General features: G+C 36.9%; 1 protein-coding gene across 1 annotated transcript in view; it reads right to left on the bottom strand.

The window, feature by feature from the left end:
* The window catches only part of LOC136242597 (uncharacterized), a 46,751-nt gene that overhangs the window by 14,607 nt on the left and 7,793 nt on the right, over positions 1–24,351 (bottom strand). Inside the window, exon 2 of the mRNA XM_066034069.1 lies at positions 10,251–10,562. Coding sequence (XP_065890141.1) covers positions 10,251–10,562 — 312 coding nt within the window. The remainder of the gene's footprint in view (positions 1–10,250; positions 10,563–24,351) is intronic.

Below are 24,351 nucleotides of genomic sequence, written 5' to 3' on the forward strand. Positions count from 1 at the left end.
TCACATAGCAATTTTCAATTCATTCCTTCAAGGGATTTCCCTGTGGGTTTGATATTATTTTAAGCAGGTCATAACTCTGTGATTATGTTCATCAAATTTCCACAAAACTTGATACTGAGATCAAGACACACGGTAGTGTGTCGTGCGGCCCAAGAAGCCGGCGCACCACACCGTGAGTACATTGACAGGAAGAAAGAAACTGTCATTTTCACACCTTTGTATTTCGGTGATCCCTTATCCGATTGGAACCAAATTTGCTACACAGTTTCCCGCCAGCCAGGGAAGTCTACATTCCAAATGTGAAGGAAATCGCTCCAGCCATTTCCAAGATACGAGCTGCCAAAGTTTCAATTTGTTTTCTTTGTGTTTTTTTTTCTTCATGTATTCGCACACTTGCAACAATTGCTATAAAATGCAAACGCGTACTCTGATCGCCTTGAAATGTGGCACACAGAAGGGGAGTCCAAAGGTGAATCATAGCATCAAATTTTGCAAATCTGATGAATGGTTCAGGAGTTATGACCGATTATTCACGTAAAACAAAATCGATTTGTTGTCACGCCTACAGGGTAAACCGCTTCATGGAATGAGTTGAAAATTGCTATGTAGATGGAGTAACCATTGTAGGATTGCCTTTTGGTGGTTTGAAAGAAATGGAGATAAAGACCATGGAGATATGACACAAAACCCAACCTGTGTCACAATTACACGATCGATTTTTATGAATAAAAAAGTATTAGTTTTCACGTCTACTAGGAAAACCGCTTAGAGCAATGAGCTGTAAAAAGGTGTATAGCTGGAATAATCTTCATAGAAAATCCTTGCAGTAGTACAGAAGAATCGGATTACAAACCACTGAGTTATGATTCTAAAGCCAACTCCGTGTAGCAAATGCGAGATCGAGATACTCTAATAGAACAGTCACCCTAATAGAGAATTCGGCTAATTTATTTACTCCATTATAGAATTGTATTACATTACAAGTTATTCTATAGGGAGTTCAGCTGCAAACAGTTAATCTTATAGACAGTTCAGCAAGTAAAGAGTCACCCTGCATGTGGAGAGTTAAGCAAATAAATCACTGTAGAGATTCATAAAATTACAAGTCACACTGAAGAGAGTTCAGCTATAAACAAGTCATGCACCCTGTAGAGAATTCAGCTACAATTAAGTCACTCTCTAGAGAATTCAGCTACACACAAGTCACTGTGGAGAGAGTTCAGCTACAAACAAATTACCCTGTAGAGAGATCAGCTACAAATAAAACACTTTGCAGAGAGTTCAGCTACAAAAAAATCAACAATCAACAACAAACAAATCAACTTGTAGAGAGATCAGATCAACTTGCATAGAGATCAGCTACAAACAAATCAGCTTGTAGAGAGATCAATTACACACAAATCAACCTGTAGAGAGATAAGCTAGAAACAAATCACCCTGTAGAGACATCAGCTAGAAACTAGACACAATGTAAGGAGTTCAGCTACAAGCAATCACCCTGTAGAGAGTTCAGCTAAAACAAATCAACCTGCAGAGAGATCAGCTACAAACAAATCACCTTATAGAGAGTTCAGCTACAAACAAATTACCCTGTAGAGAGATAAGCTAGAAAAAAATCACCCTGTAGAGAGTTCAGCTACAAACAAAACACTTTGCAGAGAGTTCAGCTACAAACAAATCACCTTATAGAGAGTTCAGCTACAAACAAATCAACCTGTAGAGAGATAGGCTAGAAAAAAATCACCCTGTAGAGAGTTCAGCTACAAACAAAACACTTTGCAGAGATTTCAGCTACAAAAAAATCAACAATCAACAACAAACAAATCAACTTGTAGAGAGATCAGATCAACTTGCATAGAGATCAGCTACAAACAAATCAGCTTGTAGAGAGATCAATTACACACAAATCAACCTGTAGAGAGATAAGCTAGAAACAAATCACCCTGTAGAGACATCAGCTAGAAACTAGACACAATGTAAGGAGTTCAGCTACAAGCAATCACCCTGTAGAGAGTTCAGCTAAAACAAATCAACCTGCAGAGAGATCAGCTACAAACAAATCACCTTATAGAGAGTTCAGCTACAAACAAATTACCCTGTAGAGAGATCAGCTACAAACACATCAACCTGCAGAGAGATCAGCTACACACAAATCAACTTGTATAGAGATATCATCTACAAACAAATCACCCTGTAGAGAGATCAGCTAGAAACTAGACACAATGTAAGGAGTTCAGCTACAAGTAAATCACCCTGTAGATAGTTCAGCTAAAACACATCAACCTGCACAGAGATCAGCTACAAACAAATCACCTTATAGATAGTTCAGCTACAAACAAATTACCCTGTAGAGAGATCGGCTACAAATAAATCAACCTGCAGAGAGATCAACTACACACAAATTAACTTGTAGAGATATCAGCTACAAACAAATCACCCTGTAGAGAGATCAGCTAGAAACTAGACACAATATAAGGAGTTCAGCTACAAACAAATCACCATGTAGAGAGGTCAGCTGGAAGAAGAGCTATAGTTCAGCTGCAAACAATTCACCCTGTAGAGAGATCAGCTAGAAGAAGTCACCTTGTAGAGTGTTAAGTTACAAAGAAACCACCATGCAGAGAGTTCTGTAATAAATATATGTATTATAACTTGTACATATACTGATAAATTCAGAAATATTTAAAGTATTTAACATCTGCTTCATCTTTTCTTCTTCCTGTGGTAAAGAAAAAATGATAGGCTAAAAAAGCCACAAAGCCAGCCTTGGGGTATACAAATACAAAAAGAAGTAAAATCTAATCCAAAACAGCCAAGCTGTAAAAAAAGTGTGCGGCCCCAAAAAAGGCCATGGTGAAAAAGATGTGAAATCCAAGATGGCGGCCAAGAAATGGCTGTGATGGTACGTAGGTTAATGGTAAAAATTTTAATAACGACAATTCAGGAGAATTTTGTGCCAAGATGAAGTGGCACCAAATTCACCTGAATTGTCGTTATTAAAATTTTTACCATTAACCTACGTACCATCACAGCCATTTCTTGGATGCCATCTTAGATTTCACATCTTTTTCACCATGGCCTTTTTGAGGGCAGCACACTTTTTTTACAGCTTGGCTGTTTTTGATTAGATTCACTATAACAAGCCCTTTACGTGTGTCATATTTCAGCTTGATTGGAGTGTACGTTTGTGTTTTATGGTGAAATTTGCAAAGTATAAGAGATTATGATTGCTCGTATCTCAGAAATGGCTGGGGAGATTTTCGTGTGTAGACTTCCCTGTCTGGCAGGCACTTCTGTAGCAACGTTGGTTCTAATTGGATGAGGGAGCACAGAACTATGTAAAAATCACATTGTCATTCTTCCCATCAATATACGTATTCACAGTGTGGCACACTAGCTCCTTGGGCTGCACAACACACTACAGTGTATTTTGATGTACATTACAGAGAATCACATGTAATATAAAAACTGTTCAAATTGGAATCATTTATAACTGCTCAATACAATTGGATGACGAAATCCATTAATGACAAACAGGTCGCCCTGTAGAGAGTTCAGCTACAAACAAATCACCCTGTAGAGAGTTCCACTACAAACAAGTTTCTCTGTAGACAGTTCAGCTGACAAGCTAGTCATCTGGTAGAGAATTCAGCTACAATCAAGCCACTCTGTAGAGAAATCAGCTAGAAAGAAGTCAGATTTCAGCTACATACGTAGGTGAACTCTGACTAATAATAATAATATTATAATGGCCTAATGGTAATGCTCTCCCACCCGCATCATAATATTCAGAAAGACTGGATGAGAAACTAATAATCACCAAATAGGGACCTTAAGGTCAATGATATCATGTGAAAAGTAACCACTCTTTAGGCTGTTCAGGCCATCCTGTAGAAAATTTGGCTACAAATAAGTAATCCTGTAACAAATAAGTCACCCAGTAGAGTTTAGCTACAAAAACGTCACACTGTAAGGGAACTCAGCAGCTATATATATGTAAGTCACCTGTAGAGAGAACAAGACACCTAGTAGAGAATTCAGCTAAAAACAAATCATGCTGTGGAGAATTAAGCTCACCCTGTAGAGAGTTTAGTTACAAACAAGTCACCCAGTACAGAAATCAGCTACAAAAATGTCACAGTGTTAGTTACAAAGTTAATAATTTACTGTGCGAAGAGTCAAGCTATAGTACAAAAACGTCACCCTGTAGTGAGTTCAGCTACAAGCTACATATAGAATTCAGCTGTAAACAAGCCACCTTGTAGAGAAATCAGCAAGAAAGAAGTCACCTGTAGAATTCAGCTACAAACAAGTCATTACGTAAAGAGTACAAATTACAATGTGGATAGATCAGCTATAAACAAGTCACTCTAACAAACCCCATAGAGAGTTCAACTACATAAGTAGTCAACATCTAGATTTCTGGTACAAATAAGTCACCCTGTGGAGACCTCAGCTAAAAACAAATCATTGTATGGAGAGTTCAGCTACAAACAAACCATCTTATAAAATGATCAGCTAGAACCCACCCTGTCAGCTAAAAACAAGTCACCTCTGTAGATAGTTCGGCTACAGTACAAATAAATCACACTGTGGAGTGTTAAGCTAAAAGAAACAAGCCATCCTGTAGAGAGATCAGCTGGAAACAAGTCACCTGCAGAGAGCTCAGCTACGAACAAGTTACTCGGTAGAGAGTTCAGCTAGAAACAAGTTACCATGTAGAGAGATCGGCTAGAAACAAGTCAACTGCAGAGAGTTCAGCTACAAGCAAATCACCCTGTAGAGAAATAAGTCACTCACTAGAGCATTCAGCTACAAAAAAAAGTCATTCTCTATAGAGTTCAGCTATAAACAAATTATCTTGTGGAAAGTTCAATTACAAGTCACCCAGTAGAGAATTTAGTTACCAACAAGTAACCTGTAGAGAGTTCAGCACACACAAAGTACCCAGTGGAGAGTTCAGCTACAAAAATATCACTCTGTGGAGTGTTAAGCTACAACAAGTCACCTGTAGGAGAGAGAACATGTGATAACTTTTATACAGCATTGCATTATTATAAAAATATCCAATGTATTCAGCTACTCTTGATGTCTTCCTCCTTTCTGCAGTAAAGAAAAAGACAAGCAAAAGAAACTCCAAAGCTGGCCACAGACTGGCTTTGGCATATAAAAATACAAAAAGAAGTGATATCTGTGATATTGTACACTTTGAACTATATAGAGACAATAACCTTCAAGTACGTATGTAGACTAATGTTCATGAATAAAAATAGCTACTTTTAGTTACCTGTACTTGATACTTACGTTGGTATTTCTAGAACATTCTCTTAGTGTGACTATATAAGTGTGCTGTGTGTAATACTTTTGGAGTGTGAATTAGAGTGAATTAGCTATAAGCTTATTGATTGAAGTGAACATACTGTAGCTTTAGTAAATTAGCTACTATTAAGATATCACATACTGGTGATGAGGATATACTCATGTTGTGGATACTCATTTTGGGAAGCTGCAAGAATTTCGACCTGAATCAGGCTCTATAAGTCATACTTGCAAAGAGTAACTTTACACTTTGAGGCCAATGAGATTGATGCTAAGAAGCAAGTTGCAGTGTTACTTAGTTCAATTGGTGCTCCTATTTACATTCTTTTAAGTGATTTACTTACTCCAGCTTCACAAGGTGAAAATCACTTGAAGCTATTTCAAAAGCTCTACTTGATCACTTTGAACTGAAACGCTCCATAATTACCAAAAGATTTCATTTCCATAAACGTGATCAGACAGTTTCTGATCCAATTGCACAGTATGATGCAGCCTTTAGGAAACTTGCTACCCATTGCGAATTCAAAGGGATGGTGTAAAACACTAACTGTGGACTATGGACTGGACTATGGACTGGATTATTTGGCAACCCTTGTTGTTTATTCATGTCCTTGTGTTGTTTGGAACTTACACATAACCTCACTATACAGTATAAAAGTCATGAGTCATGATGATTTTTTGTTGTTGAAAGTGCAAACGCAGCATATTGGGTGACAGTAGTGGTAATCATTTCCTGATGATGATGAACTGGCCACTAATTAATTTGACTATAGCAGGGGCGGATCCAGAGTCTGGAAAGAGGGGGGGCACCTTGCTGAAAAAAAGTTGAAGAGCATAAAAAAAAAAAGGTCACAACAATAATAGCTAGTTATCCTTTACCAAATATATTATATCACCTATGTTATGTAAAATAAAATCCTATCCTAAGTAAGCTACACTTCCCCATGGACACTGTGACTGCTTTATTAGAGTGATTGGTGACTGACTGCTCTATTAGAGTATCTCGATCTTATATACATTTTTTTAAGGGGGGGGGGGGGGGGGGCACGTGCCCCCTGTGCCCCCCCTGGATCCGCCCCTGTATAGGAACACACACATGTTCCCTTTGCAATCAAAGATGCTATCAGCCAAAACCTTGACCGGCTGGAAAAGCAAGGGATTATCTCTAAGGTTACTCATAACCAGTGGGCCACACCAACTGTCTCAGTCCCGAAGAAAGATGGGAAGTTTTGTATTTGTGGAGATTACAAAGTGACTGTCAACCAAGCTTTGTCAGTTTTAATGAAGAATATCCACTACAAACTACTGAAGAGCTGTTTACTACCTTATCAGCAGAGAAAAAAGCTAGACTCATCCCTAGCCTACTTACAATTACTAATTGAAGATACTTCAAAGCCCTACTTGACAATTAACACTCATCAAGGTCTGTATGCCTACAACCAATTGTCTTGTGTGATTTCCTACTTAAGTCTATTGAGTACATGTACTTAGGACATTTGATAACTAAGGATGGTATTCAACCTATCCCTTCCAAGGTAGAGGCCATTGTAAAAGCCCCACCTTCTACCAATGTGCAACAACTTAGATCATTTTTGGGCTTGATAAACTATTTTGGAAAACTTATTGCAAATTTGCTAACACTTTTACACCCTTTGAACTCTCTTTTATAATCAAACAAGAAATAGTGTTGGTCAACTGAGTGTTCCAAAGCCCTTCAGAATGCCAAGAATCAGCTAACCTCAGCTTGCCTACTTACTCATTACAACACCAATTTGCAAATTATCCTAGCAGCTGACACCTCTGCATATGGAGCGGGGGTGGTCATCTCTCATATTTTCGAGTGTCTATTAGCTTTTGCTTCCCATACATTAACAAGTGCAGAAAAGAACTATGCACAGCTAGAAAAGGAAGCTCTGGAACTAATCTTTGGTGTTAAATAATTTCACCATTAATGCGTAATTTCATTCTCATAACTGACCACAAACCATTAGTTACAATCATGGGAACAAAGAAGGGCACACACTCTCTAACAGCTGCACGTTTACAAAGATGGGCAATTTTTGCTGTCAGCATATGACTATAATATCCAATACAAGTCCACATGGTAATACTGATGATCTGTCAAGTTACCATTACATTCAACACTCCCAGACTTATATGATCAATATGAAACCACTTTTAATATGTATTGCACATGTACAAGCATTCCCTGTAACTTTTGGAGGCATTCAGAAAGCTACTAGACGTGACACCATACTTGGAAAAGTCTACCATTATGTACGAGAGGGATGGCCTACCAGGGTACCAGAGGAACTTCAACTTTAAAAACACCATGAGAATGAGCTTGGTGCTCAGAATGGCTTTGTGATGTGGGGTATGTGTGTGATTGTTCCACAGACACTTCATTGACAAGTATTGAAATCTCTTCATGCCAACCACCCTGGAATCACAAGAATAAAGGAAATTGCACGAAGCTATTTTTGGTGGATTGGACTAGACAAAGCAATTAAAGATTGAGAAAATCTTGTCAAGCTAACCAAGCCTACACCCTTGGATATGGCCTGACACGCACCCCATGGAATCATATTCATGTTGACTTTACAGGGCCATACTTGGGTCACACGTTTTTCATTGTTGTAGATGTACACTCAAAGTGGCCAGAAGTAGAAATGATGTCAACTACTACCTCTGAGAAGGCAACTGAAGTCCTAAGGTCACTGTTTGCTCATCATGGATTGTCAGAACAATTAGTATCGAACAATGGTCCTCAATTTACCTCTGCAGAATTCAAACAATTTCTAGAAAGCAAACGTATTAAACACATCCTGTTTGAGTATTATGTAACTACTCATGTCACCACTAATGCTGCTCCTTGTGAACTGTTCCTAAAATGAAAACTGAGAACATGTTTTGACTTAATGATGCCAAACACGTAGAATCACGCCAGGTATCCACTTGTGTGGTCATTGTATTCTCTGACAAAACAGTAGTGCCTGGAAACATGGGTTGTGATTTGGAATGTTTGTCATGATGTTACTTTTGATCTGCTGGTTTAGATGTCACTTGTTGTTTAGTGTTGCAATTAATAATGGCAGAACTGTGAAACATCACATACTGTAGACCAACTACATCATAGAATAGTCACTACAAAGGCTATAGCCACCCTTGATACACCTCATCTGACACTACTGACATTGACACTAATCCTTATTTATCACCAGAGGATACCACTGTCTCTGAAACTACCACTGAAAAACATACAGAACCCCCTGAAAGACATCATCTGTTATGACAACGCGGACTTCCAGACCGTCTAACACATAACTTTGATGGACAATGTTACTCTTAACACAGGAAGGAGATGTGGTATTGTAGACATTGAAGCATATAGAGACAATAATCTTTTAAGTATGAAGACTAATGTTCATGAATAAAATTAGTTATTTATAGTTACTTGTACTTGATGCTTATATTAGTAACTTTTAATTTCCTTGGTAGTTCTAGAACATTCTCTTAGTGTGACTATATAAATGTGTGCTGTGTGTAATTAGGTATAAGCTATTGATCGATGTGAACTAAGCTTTAGTAAATTAGCTACTACTAAAATATCACAATATCTATACAAAAACAGCAAGAGGGTGTGGCCCCCTCAAAGCTGGAGGTGACTAAAATGTGGAATGGACTCACAAATGGACTGGCTCAAACAAGCCTAAAATATGGTTTTACCAGTATAGCTCATAGCATAGCATCTAAAAAACAATACTACGCACAACAAAGATCTTACAAAAGCTTTGAACATGATTTTAAAGCACCAACAAGCCCTGCACTTAAAACTGCGGTTTAATAAACTCAGGCAATAGCAGCCACGGGCAAAATTACCACCACCAATACCATAAACACAGCTGAATTATAATTATGTAACATAGCACAAATTTATTGCTATAGTCAGCCTTACTCCTTACTAGCCAATGAAGTACAACATGGTGTGACTTCATTCCATCACCTGTTACACTGAGAAGTAGCAGTGAAACTAATTGCAGCAATTAGTCTGAACACAAATCTGTTAGTAACAAGCTTGTTTACAGCATTTTACAGTCATATCACAATGAATGTTCAGCACAAAATGAATGAAGTTCAAGAGCAGTTTTAAGCACAGTGCTTATTATCGGCTTAAGAAGCTTTAAGACAACGTTCAAAGGTTTATTTACTGTCACTACATTGTCTGATATTGTTTTGGAGTGGGAAACTATGATAAATAGACATTTGGAGTAGGTTGTTCCCAGTTCATTTGCAAGTCTGTTTCCCATTCCGTTTCACATTTTAGTAATTTTCCCAAAATCCAGGGTGATAAAGATGTGAAATCAAAAGTGGTAGCCAAGAAATGACTGTGGAGGTATGCTAATGGCAAAATTTTAATAAAAACAATTCAGGTGAATTTGGTGCCGAATTCTAGTGAAAGTTGGAGAAGGCAACACAATTAATTCACCTGAATTGTCATCATTAAAAATTTTCTCATTAACCTACCATCACAGTCATTTCTTGGCTGCCACCTTGGATTTCACATCTTCATTCACCCTGGATTTTTGGGGCCACACCCTTTTATCACAGCTTGGCTGTTTTTGTATATTTATATATTATAAACTGATATCAGTGACACAAAGGGTGCTCCAGGTGTTCCATGAAACTCCTTTTTTATGAAGTAATACAATGTTTTGATTGAAGATAATCATTACAGTTAATGTATTTTTGCAAAAACCCATTGTTGTTATCTATGTACGTACCTTCATGTCACCTCACACTTCCACATAATATTATGTTGTCAATCTTTTACAAGTGTTATAAATATCACATTAGCCACAAAATGGTAAGGTGAGAACAGAAGGAATAGATATTGAATACTGACCATTGAATTTGTGTAAAATTTACTCTACCTGTTAGAAGATTGAGGGAAGCTTCCCTACTCATCACATCACCATCATTTAGACGAAGTACAAACTGATACAGACCAGCATGTTGTGTATTCACATTTTTGATTGTCAATGTGCTGATCAGCAGATCACCTTCTCCAAAATCATTCTTGACCATGTAAGGATCTGTGCTTACACGTGTTATAGCATTTCCCATGTTGTCCCACTTTATATCATCAGTGTTTGCATTTTGATCTCCTAGATCCACTACACAAGTAAACACTGCTGTTCCTCCAGATGGTACTGCAACATCACTTGGTTGTGTAGTTATAGTAACTGTGTAATAAGGTTAAATGATATGATTGTTAATGCACTTAATGTAAGTATATATGCGACCCACTGAGCAAAACCTGGCCATTTTCACATATTCCTCGGATTCCATGTTATTACTTCACTGTTATCTATAGTAACAAAGGAGCGAACAACCAAAATTTCAGCCTTTCTGATGAACAGTCTTGGAGTTATACTGTTGGAACAGGAATAACTCGATTTATACTGCAAAAATACAGTAAATAAAATACAGGCACTAATTTACTCTATCATAACTCACAGTTGAATCAAGCTACAAATACAGGTTTTGGCTCAGTCTATTTGCCATGAACTGGCACATCGACCAATATACGTAAATAATATAGTGTTTTCTCTGTACATCTTTGTGTGGACATGAGAAGGCCATTTCAACAATTAAATGATGATGGTTAACCTTATTTCTACCACATCATAAATAAGCACCCAGAACTCACATAATGAACACAAAACAAAGATTTTCTTACTTCCAATGAATAGGAGAATCTGGTGGCACATAGATTTTATTAATTTGGTACCAAAGTTATCGAAACATACGTAAAATTGTATGTAGCACATATATTTTTACCAAGTTAAGAGTTTTGACGGTTCAGAAATAGGCTGGTTTTTGCTCAATGGGTCACATATAGTCTAAACCATAGCAGTCCAACTGAAATATGCAAGGCCAACAACAATAGTAGCATTAAATAACAAAAGATGCAAAATTAAAGGAAATGGTTGTTATTACAAATATAGCAGGCCATAAGTAAAATTTCACATAGAAGTATAGTGTTCCACTGATACAGCTAAATACCTAATGAAAATAATAATAACAAGCTATGTAATTATGTATTTTATTGCATTAATTTTGCTTGCAAGAAGTTGATGCCACTTACACTGATGTATTATAACAAAATACACACCATTCAAGTACTGTAAGTGTGATTGTTTTATACATTAGGATATAGTGACTGATTTAGAGTGTCTCAATCTTTTCAAGCAAATGTGATAAGTTGCTGCTACTCAATATTTAGTAAAGCACACTCTATGGTAGAATCATGATCAACTCTAATTCCAGCTTAATTTGTTATGCCATACTGAAGTTAGAAGAATAACACTTATGATGATAAGTGTGCATGATGATAGTCAGAGTTATAATTAATAAAGTAATGTAACAAAAATACTCCTAAAAATATGGCTGCAAAAAGGGCATGCACAAGAAAGTGAAAGCAAAAAGCAGATATATGGAGCTGTCAAGATGAATGTATATAGCAGTGACTTGTTCAGTCTTGCTGCATCTATAATTAATCCCTTTATTGGCTGCACCAGCCGTATAGTTGTCAGTTACGTTTACTTTTTGGATGCACCCTTTTTACCAGGGGCGGATCCAGACTTTTAGAAAGGAGAATCAAATGAAATGACACTACATGTACAGGAAAGGTACAATAGCATGCCAACTTAGGAGGGTCTGGGGGCATTCCCCCCCAGGAAAGTTTTGAAAACTAGATCCTCTGGGATGGAATCTGAGAATTTCAGAATACAAATTGTATTAGATTTGACTGCTCAATTATGTAACTCGATCTTGATACCTCAATTTTGATGTTTCATATTATATAGTGTACTATTGTTGATGGGCCAGGGTTTCTATCTATCCTACTCCTGAACTATTTGGAGGTTGTTCTTATGGAAGTAGTCAGAGCATCTGCAATGTCTTCTCAACCTGTAATTGATTATTAATATAAGCGGTTGATGTCATAGCACTCTATAAAAATTTTGATGGCTATTCTCGAATTTAGACTTTCTGTGATGCATTCGATACAATTAAAGGAAGGAATAAATTATAGTTAGGGTGAGACAATGCATACTGTACAAATCTAGGGGGTTGGGGGAAATATATAAAGTTTGATTCCCTAAAGTAAAGTTAGCTGTTTATTACTGTATTCTTGACTGTTGCATTAGAGTGAATGTTCTATTGTGGTGACTGCTCTATCATCGTATTTTGATCTTTTGCCTGAAAAGTTTCTGATTCTGGGGCCTTAGAACCCCTCACAAAGATGAACTTCTACAGATATCTTTTGTTTTGCTGAACTCTCTACAGGATAACTTGATATATACATCAGTAGCGTAAGTCGCCATTTATCGAACACATTTCAATAATCGCTTAGACTTCCTCACCACAACAACACACAGACTTCTGGTTTGGACTATTCAACAGAGCAGCCTTTGGTCTCTCTGGATACCAAGATGCAAGTATATCACACCAACACATTGCGAGTTATGCGCGAAACAGCAGAGCCTATCATTTACCACTAGCTATCATTTACCACTCCTCAAACACCGGTACGTATTACCGAACAGCCGTACTTTACTCAATGACCAATTTTCAAACAGTTCACACATTCCAATGAATAACATACTAGGGAACTACCCTGTCCCTTTGAGATTTCTATGGGATATCCAACTACCGGATAACAATCTGTAACATAAATTTTACGGAAATTGAATACGCCGTTCACGAGTTATTCAAGTTACACTGAAACCATAGTTGGTATAGGCGCTACCATTTTGCTTATACCTTGAGGCCTGCCAGTTCGATTTACTTACAACTTGGTACGCAGGGAGAACAAAGACTCCTCTATTGAATGGTCCAAACTGAAAGTACATGCATTGTTGTAGTAAGAAGTCATAGATGTTTGTTAAAAGAATTGTAATTTTGCTCACTTCATGCCACCGCACATCCACTAGAGCCTCTGGAGCCCTTTACCAATAGAAACCACTGAAGAAAACTGTTGTAAATGTTGTATTGGTGGTCCATACAGCTCTATAAGTCTTTAGTTAGCGTTTATTGGTTTTAGTATGTTGAGTAGCTCGCCTAGTGTGTTAAGATCGATAATACGTACCATTCAATAATAGGCGACTTACACTAACTGACTTCTCTACAGAATGATTTGTTTGAAATTAACTCTTTCCAGAGTGACTTATAACATGCTGAACTCTCTAGATGGCTGTTAAATGCACATTTGTTATACATAGTTGGTTTTTGCATTATAACTCAATGGTTTTGAATCCAATGCATCTAAGCCACCTTTGTATAATGGTTACTTTATTTATGTACCAATTTTTGACTCATTCTGGTAAGCAGTTTGCTTCGTAGGTATGGCAAGTATTCCTTTTATTAATTAGCAAAAATCAATCATGTAATTGTAGCCCACTGTTGTATCTTCATGATCTTCAATCTGATCCCTTCCAAACTACACAAGGTTTGACATTCAATAGTGAACCTACCCACATACTGATTTTCAGCTTCTTCACATAAGCACTTTACCCTGTGAGAGTACAACAATTTTCCTGAATAATCATTAGTAACTCTGCAATTGATTATCGTGATTAAACCAAACTTGGTACAAAATTTTGCCTTTAAACTCCACTTATGCACTCCAAACTTCAAGGCAATCAAATACCGTAGACTCTGGTTATTAGGCGCATACGGTTATTAAGCGCATATTGCCTGGTAAACGCATATGATAGACTTGTGCTAGACACCTGTTTGTTAAGCGCATATGGTTGAAATCGCCTCTGCAACCTCATACTATATAGAATTGCAGCACGAATCAGACATGTCACAGCACACTCAATGCCTCAAGTTGCCAGGCGCCCGTGTCTAGCAGATACTGCCATCTGTAATAACAATGGCTGTAGCTACTTCTAAGGATTTCCATTTCCACGACTAAAAGCAAACTATTAACTGGTGTTCAAATCGTTTGAAAATTATAGTGGGCACAACTAAATTCCCTCCTAACAGAAATTCCTTACCGTAATTTATAAGCACATGCACTTAACAAGCATAGCAAATTTCACAAATAATTCCTCCGAAAATTATAAGCGCATGCACCTAATAACCAGAGTCTACGGTAACACATTTGCAATGTATAACAAATTTTGTAAGTGTGCAAAAAGAAAAAAAGAAAAAAGCAAGCCAACATTAAAAGGCTCTTATCTAGGATCAGGGAAAACATAAAACAAAATGCTCAAATTTGGTATGTTGACTACTGAAGGTGGAGGGCATTATCTTAGAAACAATTGTTTCATTTCATAAAGGCAACACAGATTTACATATGCGTGAATATTGCATTAGCTTTCTTCCTGTCAATAACACACTGGTGGACTCACCAGCATTATTGGACTGCACGACACAGCACCATTTGTCCTGACATTTTCAGGTGCAAGGAAAGACAGTATGGAAATCTGGAATTTTCAATAGTTGTACACCAAAACTTTTAAACCCTCCTAGAATTTAAACCCTTCATGTGAAATACGTACATACAAAAATCCATACTTTGTTGTGTTACCATAATGGTGTCTGGATTCAGTGGACTGGAATGGTGGAATGGTAATTAGATAATTCACCTAGTGGTCACCTCTTTATAAGACCACCTTCTAACAAAGACCACCTCTTTATAACATTTTATTTGAATGTTTAAATTGCTGCTATGTTGTTGTTATACAGTGTATCCCCATAGGATGGTCTTATTGATCAGTTGGGTGCCACGTGCCTAGAAAATTCAGAGTAATATCTGATTTGTAATACAGCAATATCCTATGCAAAAAGCTTGGCTGTCCAAAAATGAAATGTCTATGAAACTAAAAGTAACTGACGATTAAAGGAACTAATATGTATCTGGAAAAGAATGTTAATACTGGTAACTAACTATAATTCATTAAAATTTAGTCCTTTATCATTGACTCGTTCAGTCTTGCTGCATTCCTAATTAATTCCCGGTAACTTTAATTGTGACCTATTTATTTAGAAAACCATCGATATATGCACATTGATCAAAATTCATTTTATTGGTTCTTTGTTGTCCACAGAGACAGAGGAATGGATTGGCTAAGTTTCAGCTTCATAAGATACGTAAGCAGTATGGGAAATACAGCAGTAGACACCTGGACGAGCAAATAAATCAATATATGTACAGAAGACATTGAGAAAATAATCTACAGGCACTTACATAAACCATTATAACTTACTGCTACAACAGAGTGTGGAGTTGAATTGTTGCTCATTGTATTTGCCATGAATTTGTGAATCCACCAAGGTATAGTTTTTGCCAAAGGTATTCTTTTGTGATCCGGAAAGAAGGCAAATTAATTGAAGAAAAATCATCGTAAATTCTTTCGTCACTAAAACGTAAACAAACATTCGTAACTCAGAAACCCACCTGTGTATGAAGGATTTTTGAACTCCAGGGAACACTATGATGCCCAGGATGTATCCACTGTCAATTCACAGACCAGCAAGGCAATAAAAACTTGCAAAAAAATTTTTTTTTGAAGCTAGCATTTTTTACCCATTGTTTTTAAATGCATTTTATTACAAAAGTACTATTGTGCATAGATTGACAGTTTTCTAAAATTAGGTCACAATTGGCCTAGTAATTTGGCTGCCTTTTTTTGTCCTCTACAAAGACTATTGGAAAAGACTACTAGCCACAGTGAATTAATCAGGAATGTAGTAGGATCAATGTTATATAGATTATTGCAAATTACCAGCATTAACATTCATTCCTTGGCCTTACCAGATAGTTTTAGTTGCCAGTTACTTTTAGTTTTGTGGACACATCTCTTTTCTGTATAGTCAAGCTGTTATTGTATGGGTGTATTGTATCATAAATCAGATATCACTCTGGCTTTCCTAGGCATAACATGTGGGTGCACAGCATGGCACAATTCATCGATAAGACTGTCCTATATGGATACACTCTAAAACAACAATTTTGACATTAAAGTAAAATGGCCTTTATAAAAAGGTGGTCTTAATAAAGAGGTGACCACTGGGTGAAATTATCTAATTACCATTCCATTCCACTATATCCACATGCCCCACTATTAAAAGTACTTCTGCACCTGTTAAAGTATTTCACAGAATTTGTTGTAATTCAAGGTATACATTCTAAACCAACAATTTTGACATTAAAGTAAAATGGTCTTTATAAAGAGGTGGTCTTAATAAAGAGGTGACCACTGAGTGAAATTATCTAATTACCATTCATTCCACTGAATCCACACGCCTCACTATTAAAGTACTTCTGCACCTGTTAAAGTATTTCACAGAATTTGTTGTAATTCAAGGTACTGACTAATGATTCTAATCATTATAAAGCTGATTGGTACAATGTAGTTTGGAATGATCATAAATAATAGAGTTGTAAATAGTGACATCAAGGCTGATTTTCCAAAATAATCATTGTAAAGCTGATTGGTAGTTTCATTTTGATCATAAATATTCCCAGTTGTAAAATGTGCATGACATTCAGACTGACGTTCCAAAACTTTGGTCACATATTAGCGATCATGGAAGTTTGCACATTCTTACAAAAAAATATATATATTGACCAGAAACCAGCCTCACAATACTTTCACAGTGCCTTGGCAGTACTGGTGAGGTATAACAAAGCTCAAAAGTAACAAAGCTCAAAAGTACCTTCAGTGCAACCCAAAACATTTTCCAACAAATTACTACGTTTCTTGATTCAGTGGAATTTTCTACTGACTGACTAACTAATGCCTTCAGATACACATAACGTGATAATGGCCCTATATACAATCTATGGCTTGATTTCTTCACAGCTAGATGTTGCTTTATATCCTGACAGGTGCCTTTTGGCATACCACAGTACAAACTACTGTCCTCCTTTGTGTCCCATTTCTTTTCACTGATAGCACTAAGGTGTTGATCCATGGTAGTGCAAAATAACTTTCCTGTGGCTGACTATCATATTTGTGACCGTCTCAGCGAAAACCCGTCTAGTTCGCACAAGCATGCCTATTGAGAAAAATAATTATTTTAAAAATTGGTGTGAAATTACGCGTGTTACATCGAAAAATTCACGCAAGTTTTAATCGAGCTATTACTCAGGAAAGAAAGCGTTAAATAAATTAACCTATATACCATCTTATTTGCCTAAGCATGGGGAGTTTGAAAATCTTTGCTTCATTTTTGTAGCCCCAATGGTTTGCGTGTCACGTGCGGTTGTTTACGATGCGGTAAATGTAAACAAAATCGTCGCCATTTCTTCATTAAAATCACCTTCATATATGCCGTTTGCGCAAGTGAATGCAATGATAAAACTATACTTTGTCTGATCTGCCAATCCACGGTGAACACTGTAAGCCAAATCCCAACTTCGTAGATTAAGGAAGTTATGGCTGTTAATGTAAGCACCTGTAGTTTATTTTGAAGAGTGTGTGGCACAACATTACAAGTGGGTGAGTTGTGGGGAAGGGGGGTGTGACATATTACAAAACAGTTCGTACATACAGTCATGTTATTATAAGTGTTCTTTTGAAGTGATCTAGAGTTGGAGAGTTAATGGTTTGCTGGCTAAGGCTGTTCCACAATCTGATGGCTGACGGGAAAAAGGAATATAAGTGAGTGTTAATTCTTGAGTAAGGGAGCTGATAGCAGAGTTGATGATGGCGAGTGTGGGAGGTGCAAAGGATAAGAGATTGGTTGCGAGGCATATTTATCAAGTTATTAGATATCTTATACATCATTGTAGCTTTTATGCATGCTCTTCTATTTTGTAGACTTTTCCATCCAAGGTTGTTAATAAGGTTAGTTACACTAACAGACCAAGAGTAACTGTTCGTAACAAATCTACTTGCACGCCTTTGAATCTTTTCCAACATTAGGATATCTTTTTGAGTATGGGGATCCCAAACTGTGCACGAATATTCTAGAATTGGTATAACTAAGGATTTGTAACAGGATTCCTTGATGTGGGGTGGACAGGATTTTAAATTTCTATGCAAAAATCCCAAGACAGAGCTTGCCTTTTTGGAAATATTGGAGATGTGCTCTGACCAGTTCAGTCTCTCATTAATGGTAATTCCTAGGTATTTAACTGATGAAACTTGTTTTATACCTGTACCATCCATTCTATAGGCTATGGTTAATGGTGAACGTTTGTTTGTGATGCAAAGAAATTCGCACTTGTTAAAGTTAAACAGAAGTTGCCAATCCTTGGACCATTTGACCAGTCTGTTGATGTCATCCTGGAGAAGGTTTTGATCATCTCTGGTTTCGATTTTGCGATATAATAAGATATCATCAGCATATAGTTTGATTTTGGAGGCTATATTAGGGGAATATCGTTTACAAAGCATAAAAAAAGGAGGGGGGCTAAAACAGTTCCTTGGGGTACACCAGATGTTACTATGGAAGAATTGCTACTTGTGCCATCTATTGTTACTTTTTGACTTCTATTATAAAGATAGTGCTTGATCCATGACAAGAGGGGGCCTCTGATCCCATAATGTGATAGTTTATTGCATAGTCTGGAGTGTGGAACTCTATCAAAAGCTTTTGAAAAGTCCAGAAAAATGCAGTCCATTTGTGCATTATCATTGAGGCAGTTGACTAAATCATCTATGGTTGTTATCAGTTGAGTTTCACATGATTTGCCTGCTTGAAAGCCATGTTGTTCTTCAGCCAGAATGTTATAGTTAGTTAAATGTGAAAAGATACAGCTGTAAACAATATGTTCAAGAATTTTACTACAAATTGACGTTAAGGAGACAGGACGATAATTGCAAGTCTGAGTACGGCTGCCCTTCTTGAAGATGGGAATTATGTTTGCAACCTTCCAGTCATCCGGTAGAAACCCTTGGTGTAAGGATGATTGAAAAATCAGAGTTAAAATTGGTGCTAGTTCCTCTGATAGCTCTTTTAGTATGAATCTAATGCCCCACTAGTAGGCATCCCAGTATCTGAGATTATAAAATAATTTCTCTGAATATTCCCCAATAGAACCCTGACACAAAATAACAAAGCATGTTTAACTTCGGATTGTTCCTCCTTTGGGAATAAAAATCTGTATGGGGTTTGTCCATAACTCTTAGTTTTGTCATGCGTGTTACATCTAAGTAAGTGTTGTTCATCTTATAATCTTTTCAGCATAGTAGTGTCTGCAGAATACTTTGAAAAATGCACTGTCAGATGGAATGTATGCACTAGTGCTTACTTTAAAGTGTGTACACTGTAAATTGATGGTATGTTCCCTGTTGTCATTTAGTATGATACACATACTCCTGACACTAACTCAAAAGTATAAACCATTGTAAAGTTGGTATAGCAATGCCATAATTGAAACTACATCCCACTTGAGGCATTGTTACATCATTGTGATGAGTTGCTAACTTTAATTTTATTTATTTATTTGAGATAGCCTATGGGTATTACCATTGTATTGACAAGTGTGCAGTACAGTACCACTCAAATGTAATGTCGCCTTGCAAGAGTGTGAGCAATTAAAAAACTTACAACTAAAGAGCATGGCACCTGAGAGTATTTACCCCAATCAAATTAGATGAATACTTGCAAACGAAACAGGTGCCACAACCTTTAATTAGCGAGTTTTTAATCGCTTGAACTCTCGCGAGAAGACATTAAATTTGAGTGGTACTGTAGGTGAAGCATATTTGCCTACCAAAAAGCATACAATGATCGCTGCAATCCTGAAGTCACTCTCATTACATGTACAAACTTGCAAAGTAACTGCAGTTTCAAGACTGCCCAGGTTACTAGCAGGCCTGTAACCAGGGGGGGTTCAAATGGTTTGGACAAACCCTCCCTCCAGGATTACCAAACTTAAAAAATATATATTTTAAGCTGGCATATACAACATGGGCACCCGAAAGGTAGGGAAGGGCTATATCAAGGGGTCCGCAACTCCCTTGAAATCTCGTACAGCCCTCTTTGAAATCTTGTTGAAATTTCGGCTTTTGAAATCTGAAATCTTTGAAAATTGTTGTAAAGTTCCACATATTTCCTGTATACTTCCATATTTGCAGCGTCATGTATGTTACAGCCAGCAACCCCACAAGTTTGCAGCGAACTCGAGAAAGAATTCTGCGTAGTTCCGTATGCTACGTATCACGTGATGCTATTATTCCGGGTATCTAAGATTTCAAAGGTTCTGAAATCTTGCCATAATTGCTTGAAATCTTGTAAAATTGTAAAGATTTGAAATCTCATACAGGATTTTTTGGAATTGCGGACCCCTTGAGCTATATGTAGGGCATTGAAGGCTGTTTTGAGGTGTTAACTAAAGTGGAGCTAAACCCCACTTCTACACAGATAAGATCTGGGTGGGGATGAAAATTCGCTAAAAAGATTGATATACTCTAATAGAACAGTCACTTAAAAACTCTAATACGACATTCACTCAAATGTTCTAACAATACAATCATGCTTGGTTTAAGTTTTCAAACAAGACCAAGCTGAACCTCTTCTATAATGTGCTTATCTGAACACTGTGCTATACCTATTTTTCAGATAATGTAGTCATGACTAAAATCATGAGATTAGCTACTAATATTAGTAGAGTGTAAACAATTCAAATTATTAATTTGTAGCTCCTTGTACTGATGTAGCTGAAGAAGTCTGTGTTTTATATAGCTGCTAGACAACAAATAGTAGTTACGTATACCTGAGAAATGCTTGTGAGCATGTAAGGCTCTTGATGTTTAGTTAAATGTTAAGAAGTTTAGTTATCGGAATAGTGTTAACTATATGTGACCGGATCTGTGAAAACAGGACATAATCACATTATTTTTCGAATTCTTGTTCTACTTAGCCAAGTGTAACCACTGGCAAAGTTTCAGCTTCATTTGCCAATAACTTTGGGAGTTACAGCCCTACAAAGCAGTAACAACAGAAAAATCAATTTGTGCAGCAAGTATAAGGAAAATAAATTACAGGCGCTTACAAAAACCATTGTTACAAAAACCGTTGTAACTCACCAACGGATTGGGGTACGGGGCTAAATGTTTTACCATTGTGTTCACCATGAACAAGGAAATCAATTAATGGGTAAGTTTTTCTTTTACTCACCCTTCTTCACCACATATGAAAGCGAAATTTGTGAAGAAAAATCAACCGCGTACAATTGCTTCGACATGACGTAAACAAATACTCATAACTTACAGGCTTTTGCAATTGAATTCATCGCCTTTGTAATTGAATTTGTCCCGTTTGTAATTGAATTCGTCGGTTTTACAATAGAATTTGTCCCATTTGCAATTGAATTTGTCGGTTTTGCAATTTAATTTGTCAGTTTTGCAGTTAAATTCGTCGGTTTTGCAATAGAATTCGTCGCGTTTGCATTACAATTTGTCATAAACAAAACGGTTTCAAGAAACCAACTGTTCATTAAGAGATGAATTATTTACACCATGGAGAGTCACACTTGAGACACTAGAAGGTAATTGGAGTTGGTAGTATGCGAAGCTGATAGCTGTCTGACAAGTTAATTAGCATGCTCGCGAGTGACCACAACCATCACGAATAATGGCATAGCAGAGTTTGGAATGTTGCTGGATAGGCTGTAGAGGAAGAAATATTATTTCCTTATAAAGAGTTGTTTACTACTGTTGTACTTGAACAAGTTCTTGTAGCAGCTGCTACACCATGTTTTCGTGTTTTCTCCAGCTGCCATTTTGGTTGCAGACGAATTTAACTGCAAAAGCGATGAATTCTATTGCAAAAGCAATGAATTCAATTGTAAACGGGACAAATTCAGTTGCAAAAGCGACGAATTCAATTGCACATGGGACTAATTCAATTGCAAAAGCGACGAACTCAATTGCAAATGGGACGAATTCAATTGCAAAGTCACCGAATTCAATTGCAAAAACCTGTATGTATCCTTGGGTCTACTGCAACGAAACAAAGATTTTCCAACTCCTCTTGAGCAGGTGAATAAGAGGTTTTTATTGTTAGTCCCTTCCTTCACCAACAAAGAGGGATTAAAAAAATTTACGGAATGTTTTCAATGATGCACAAGTATTTCACCCAATATATAATGTATTCAATGCTTTATACTGTAAATTTAGACTTGTGTGACTATGTCCCTTTTTGCAGATCCGGTCACATATAGCAAGGAAGTTCACAGTAAAAACTATCTGCATGTACTAAAGTTGAGATTTACTTCAAATTAAGTTAGACTTCAAGGGATTAGTCAGAATTATACACTTACAACTGCTCTTTGGAGTTATTAGCGTGTACTATCAATTTTAGGCCAGTTAAGAGAAGTTAAATACGTATTAAAGTGTTTTCAGTGGCTGGAGCTGCGCCCCCAGACCCCTGCTGCCATGACACCTACCATGTCAAAGTTGAACCCCCCCCTCTCACAAATCCTGGTTATGGGCCTGACTACATAGATGGCTTCCTAATAGTCAATAGTGCCATATTTTTTTATCAAATGTATGGAAACCCACTCAACTATATTTGTGACCTGCTAAGCGAAAACCGGACTAGTTTGTATTTTATCAAAACTTCTTTTTATAACTTCTTTGTTATCCAGAGGGAAAAACCAATGGGCTGTCAAATTACCTGGTGTATAGTTGTGGAGTTACAGCGATAGACAGCGGGAAGTGCAAAACAATCAATTTGTACAGTGACTATACCAGAAAAATTATAGATGCTCCTTTAATCGATCATAACTCAAGAAGTAAACAAGCTATGGAGATGGGACTTGGCTCATTGTCTTCACAATGAAGAGGGGCATTCAGAAAGATATGATTTTTTCCCTACATATGCCCATACGTTTAAGCAACAAGTTTGTTTAAACCTGGTGAGTAAGAATATCTTTGTTTCGTTTCAGCACGGTTCCACAAAGCAAACATGAATTATGGCATTTTGCAGTAAAATATTATGTAAACGTTTAATATCTATTTTGAAACCTCAGCAGGCTGATCATAAAATCTCATCATTCCTTGTCATTTGTTGTCCAATGCAAAATACATGTAGGGTAAGTCACCAATTATCAGCACCATTTCATCACGTAATTGTAATTCCTTAATTCAATGGCGTATGAACTTCCTGTTTGAACCATTTAACAGAGCAGTCCTTTGTATCTTAGTGCACCAAATTTTGATTATCTTACATGAGTATACGTCTTGTTATGAGGAAAATCGCAATTCCTATCGTGTGCCAATTATCAGCATGGGGCACCTATTATCAGCAACTATACTTCCCTGATTGACCAATTATTGGTACAATGTGGGATTTTGTGTGTAATTCCATGATGGCTCATCGGTTCTTTGTGAAATTGTTATGGGAGGTGCAGTCCTTGGATAACTCTGTTTCACAGAAGTTTTACAAAGATGAGGCCAGCCGTTCAAGAGATATTCAGGTTAGACGTAAAAGCATACTGGTTTCCAATACAAAATTATTTTTACGCAATTCCATGTTTAAGCAGAATGGCTTGTATAACAATAATCACTGAATGAAAACGATTTTAAGAAATGTTTTAGAGGATATAACAGTCCATTGTGGAACTTGGTAGCCTCCATATACTCTGTAGCCTCTATAGTTTACAAGTGCCAATAATTGGTTGTCGAAATACAACACCGCAGGAGCACCATGGCAACAACTTCACTGTCAGAACTGATTTATTAAAAGTAAAGGTAAATTCTGTACAAGCACAATTTATAGGTACAGATAAAGATTGTTCTAGAAATTCCTGGATCTGATATACAACGTTATAACTACGTTTATTAATTACACAATAAATAATACAATTACGTAATCATTCATTACAACACTCCTCCTCGATTTAGTAATTGTTTAGTTCAGTCCCAATCGTCTTCTTAAATTCACAAACTGAGTTTTCGGTAACTGTTTGGTAAATATATCAGCAAGCATATTTGCTGTTGGACAGTAAGACAAAGTAATTGTTCCAGTCTGTACTGCTTCTCTAATGAAATGATGTTTGAT

Source organism: Dysidea avara, chromosome 1 (genome assembly GCF_963678975.1).
Source record: "Dysidea avara chromosome 1, odDysAvar1.4, whole genome shotgun sequence".
Classification (NCBI taxonomy): domain Eukaryota; kingdom Metazoa; phylum Porifera; class Demospongiae; order Dictyoceratida; family Dysideidae; genus Dysidea; species Dysidea avara.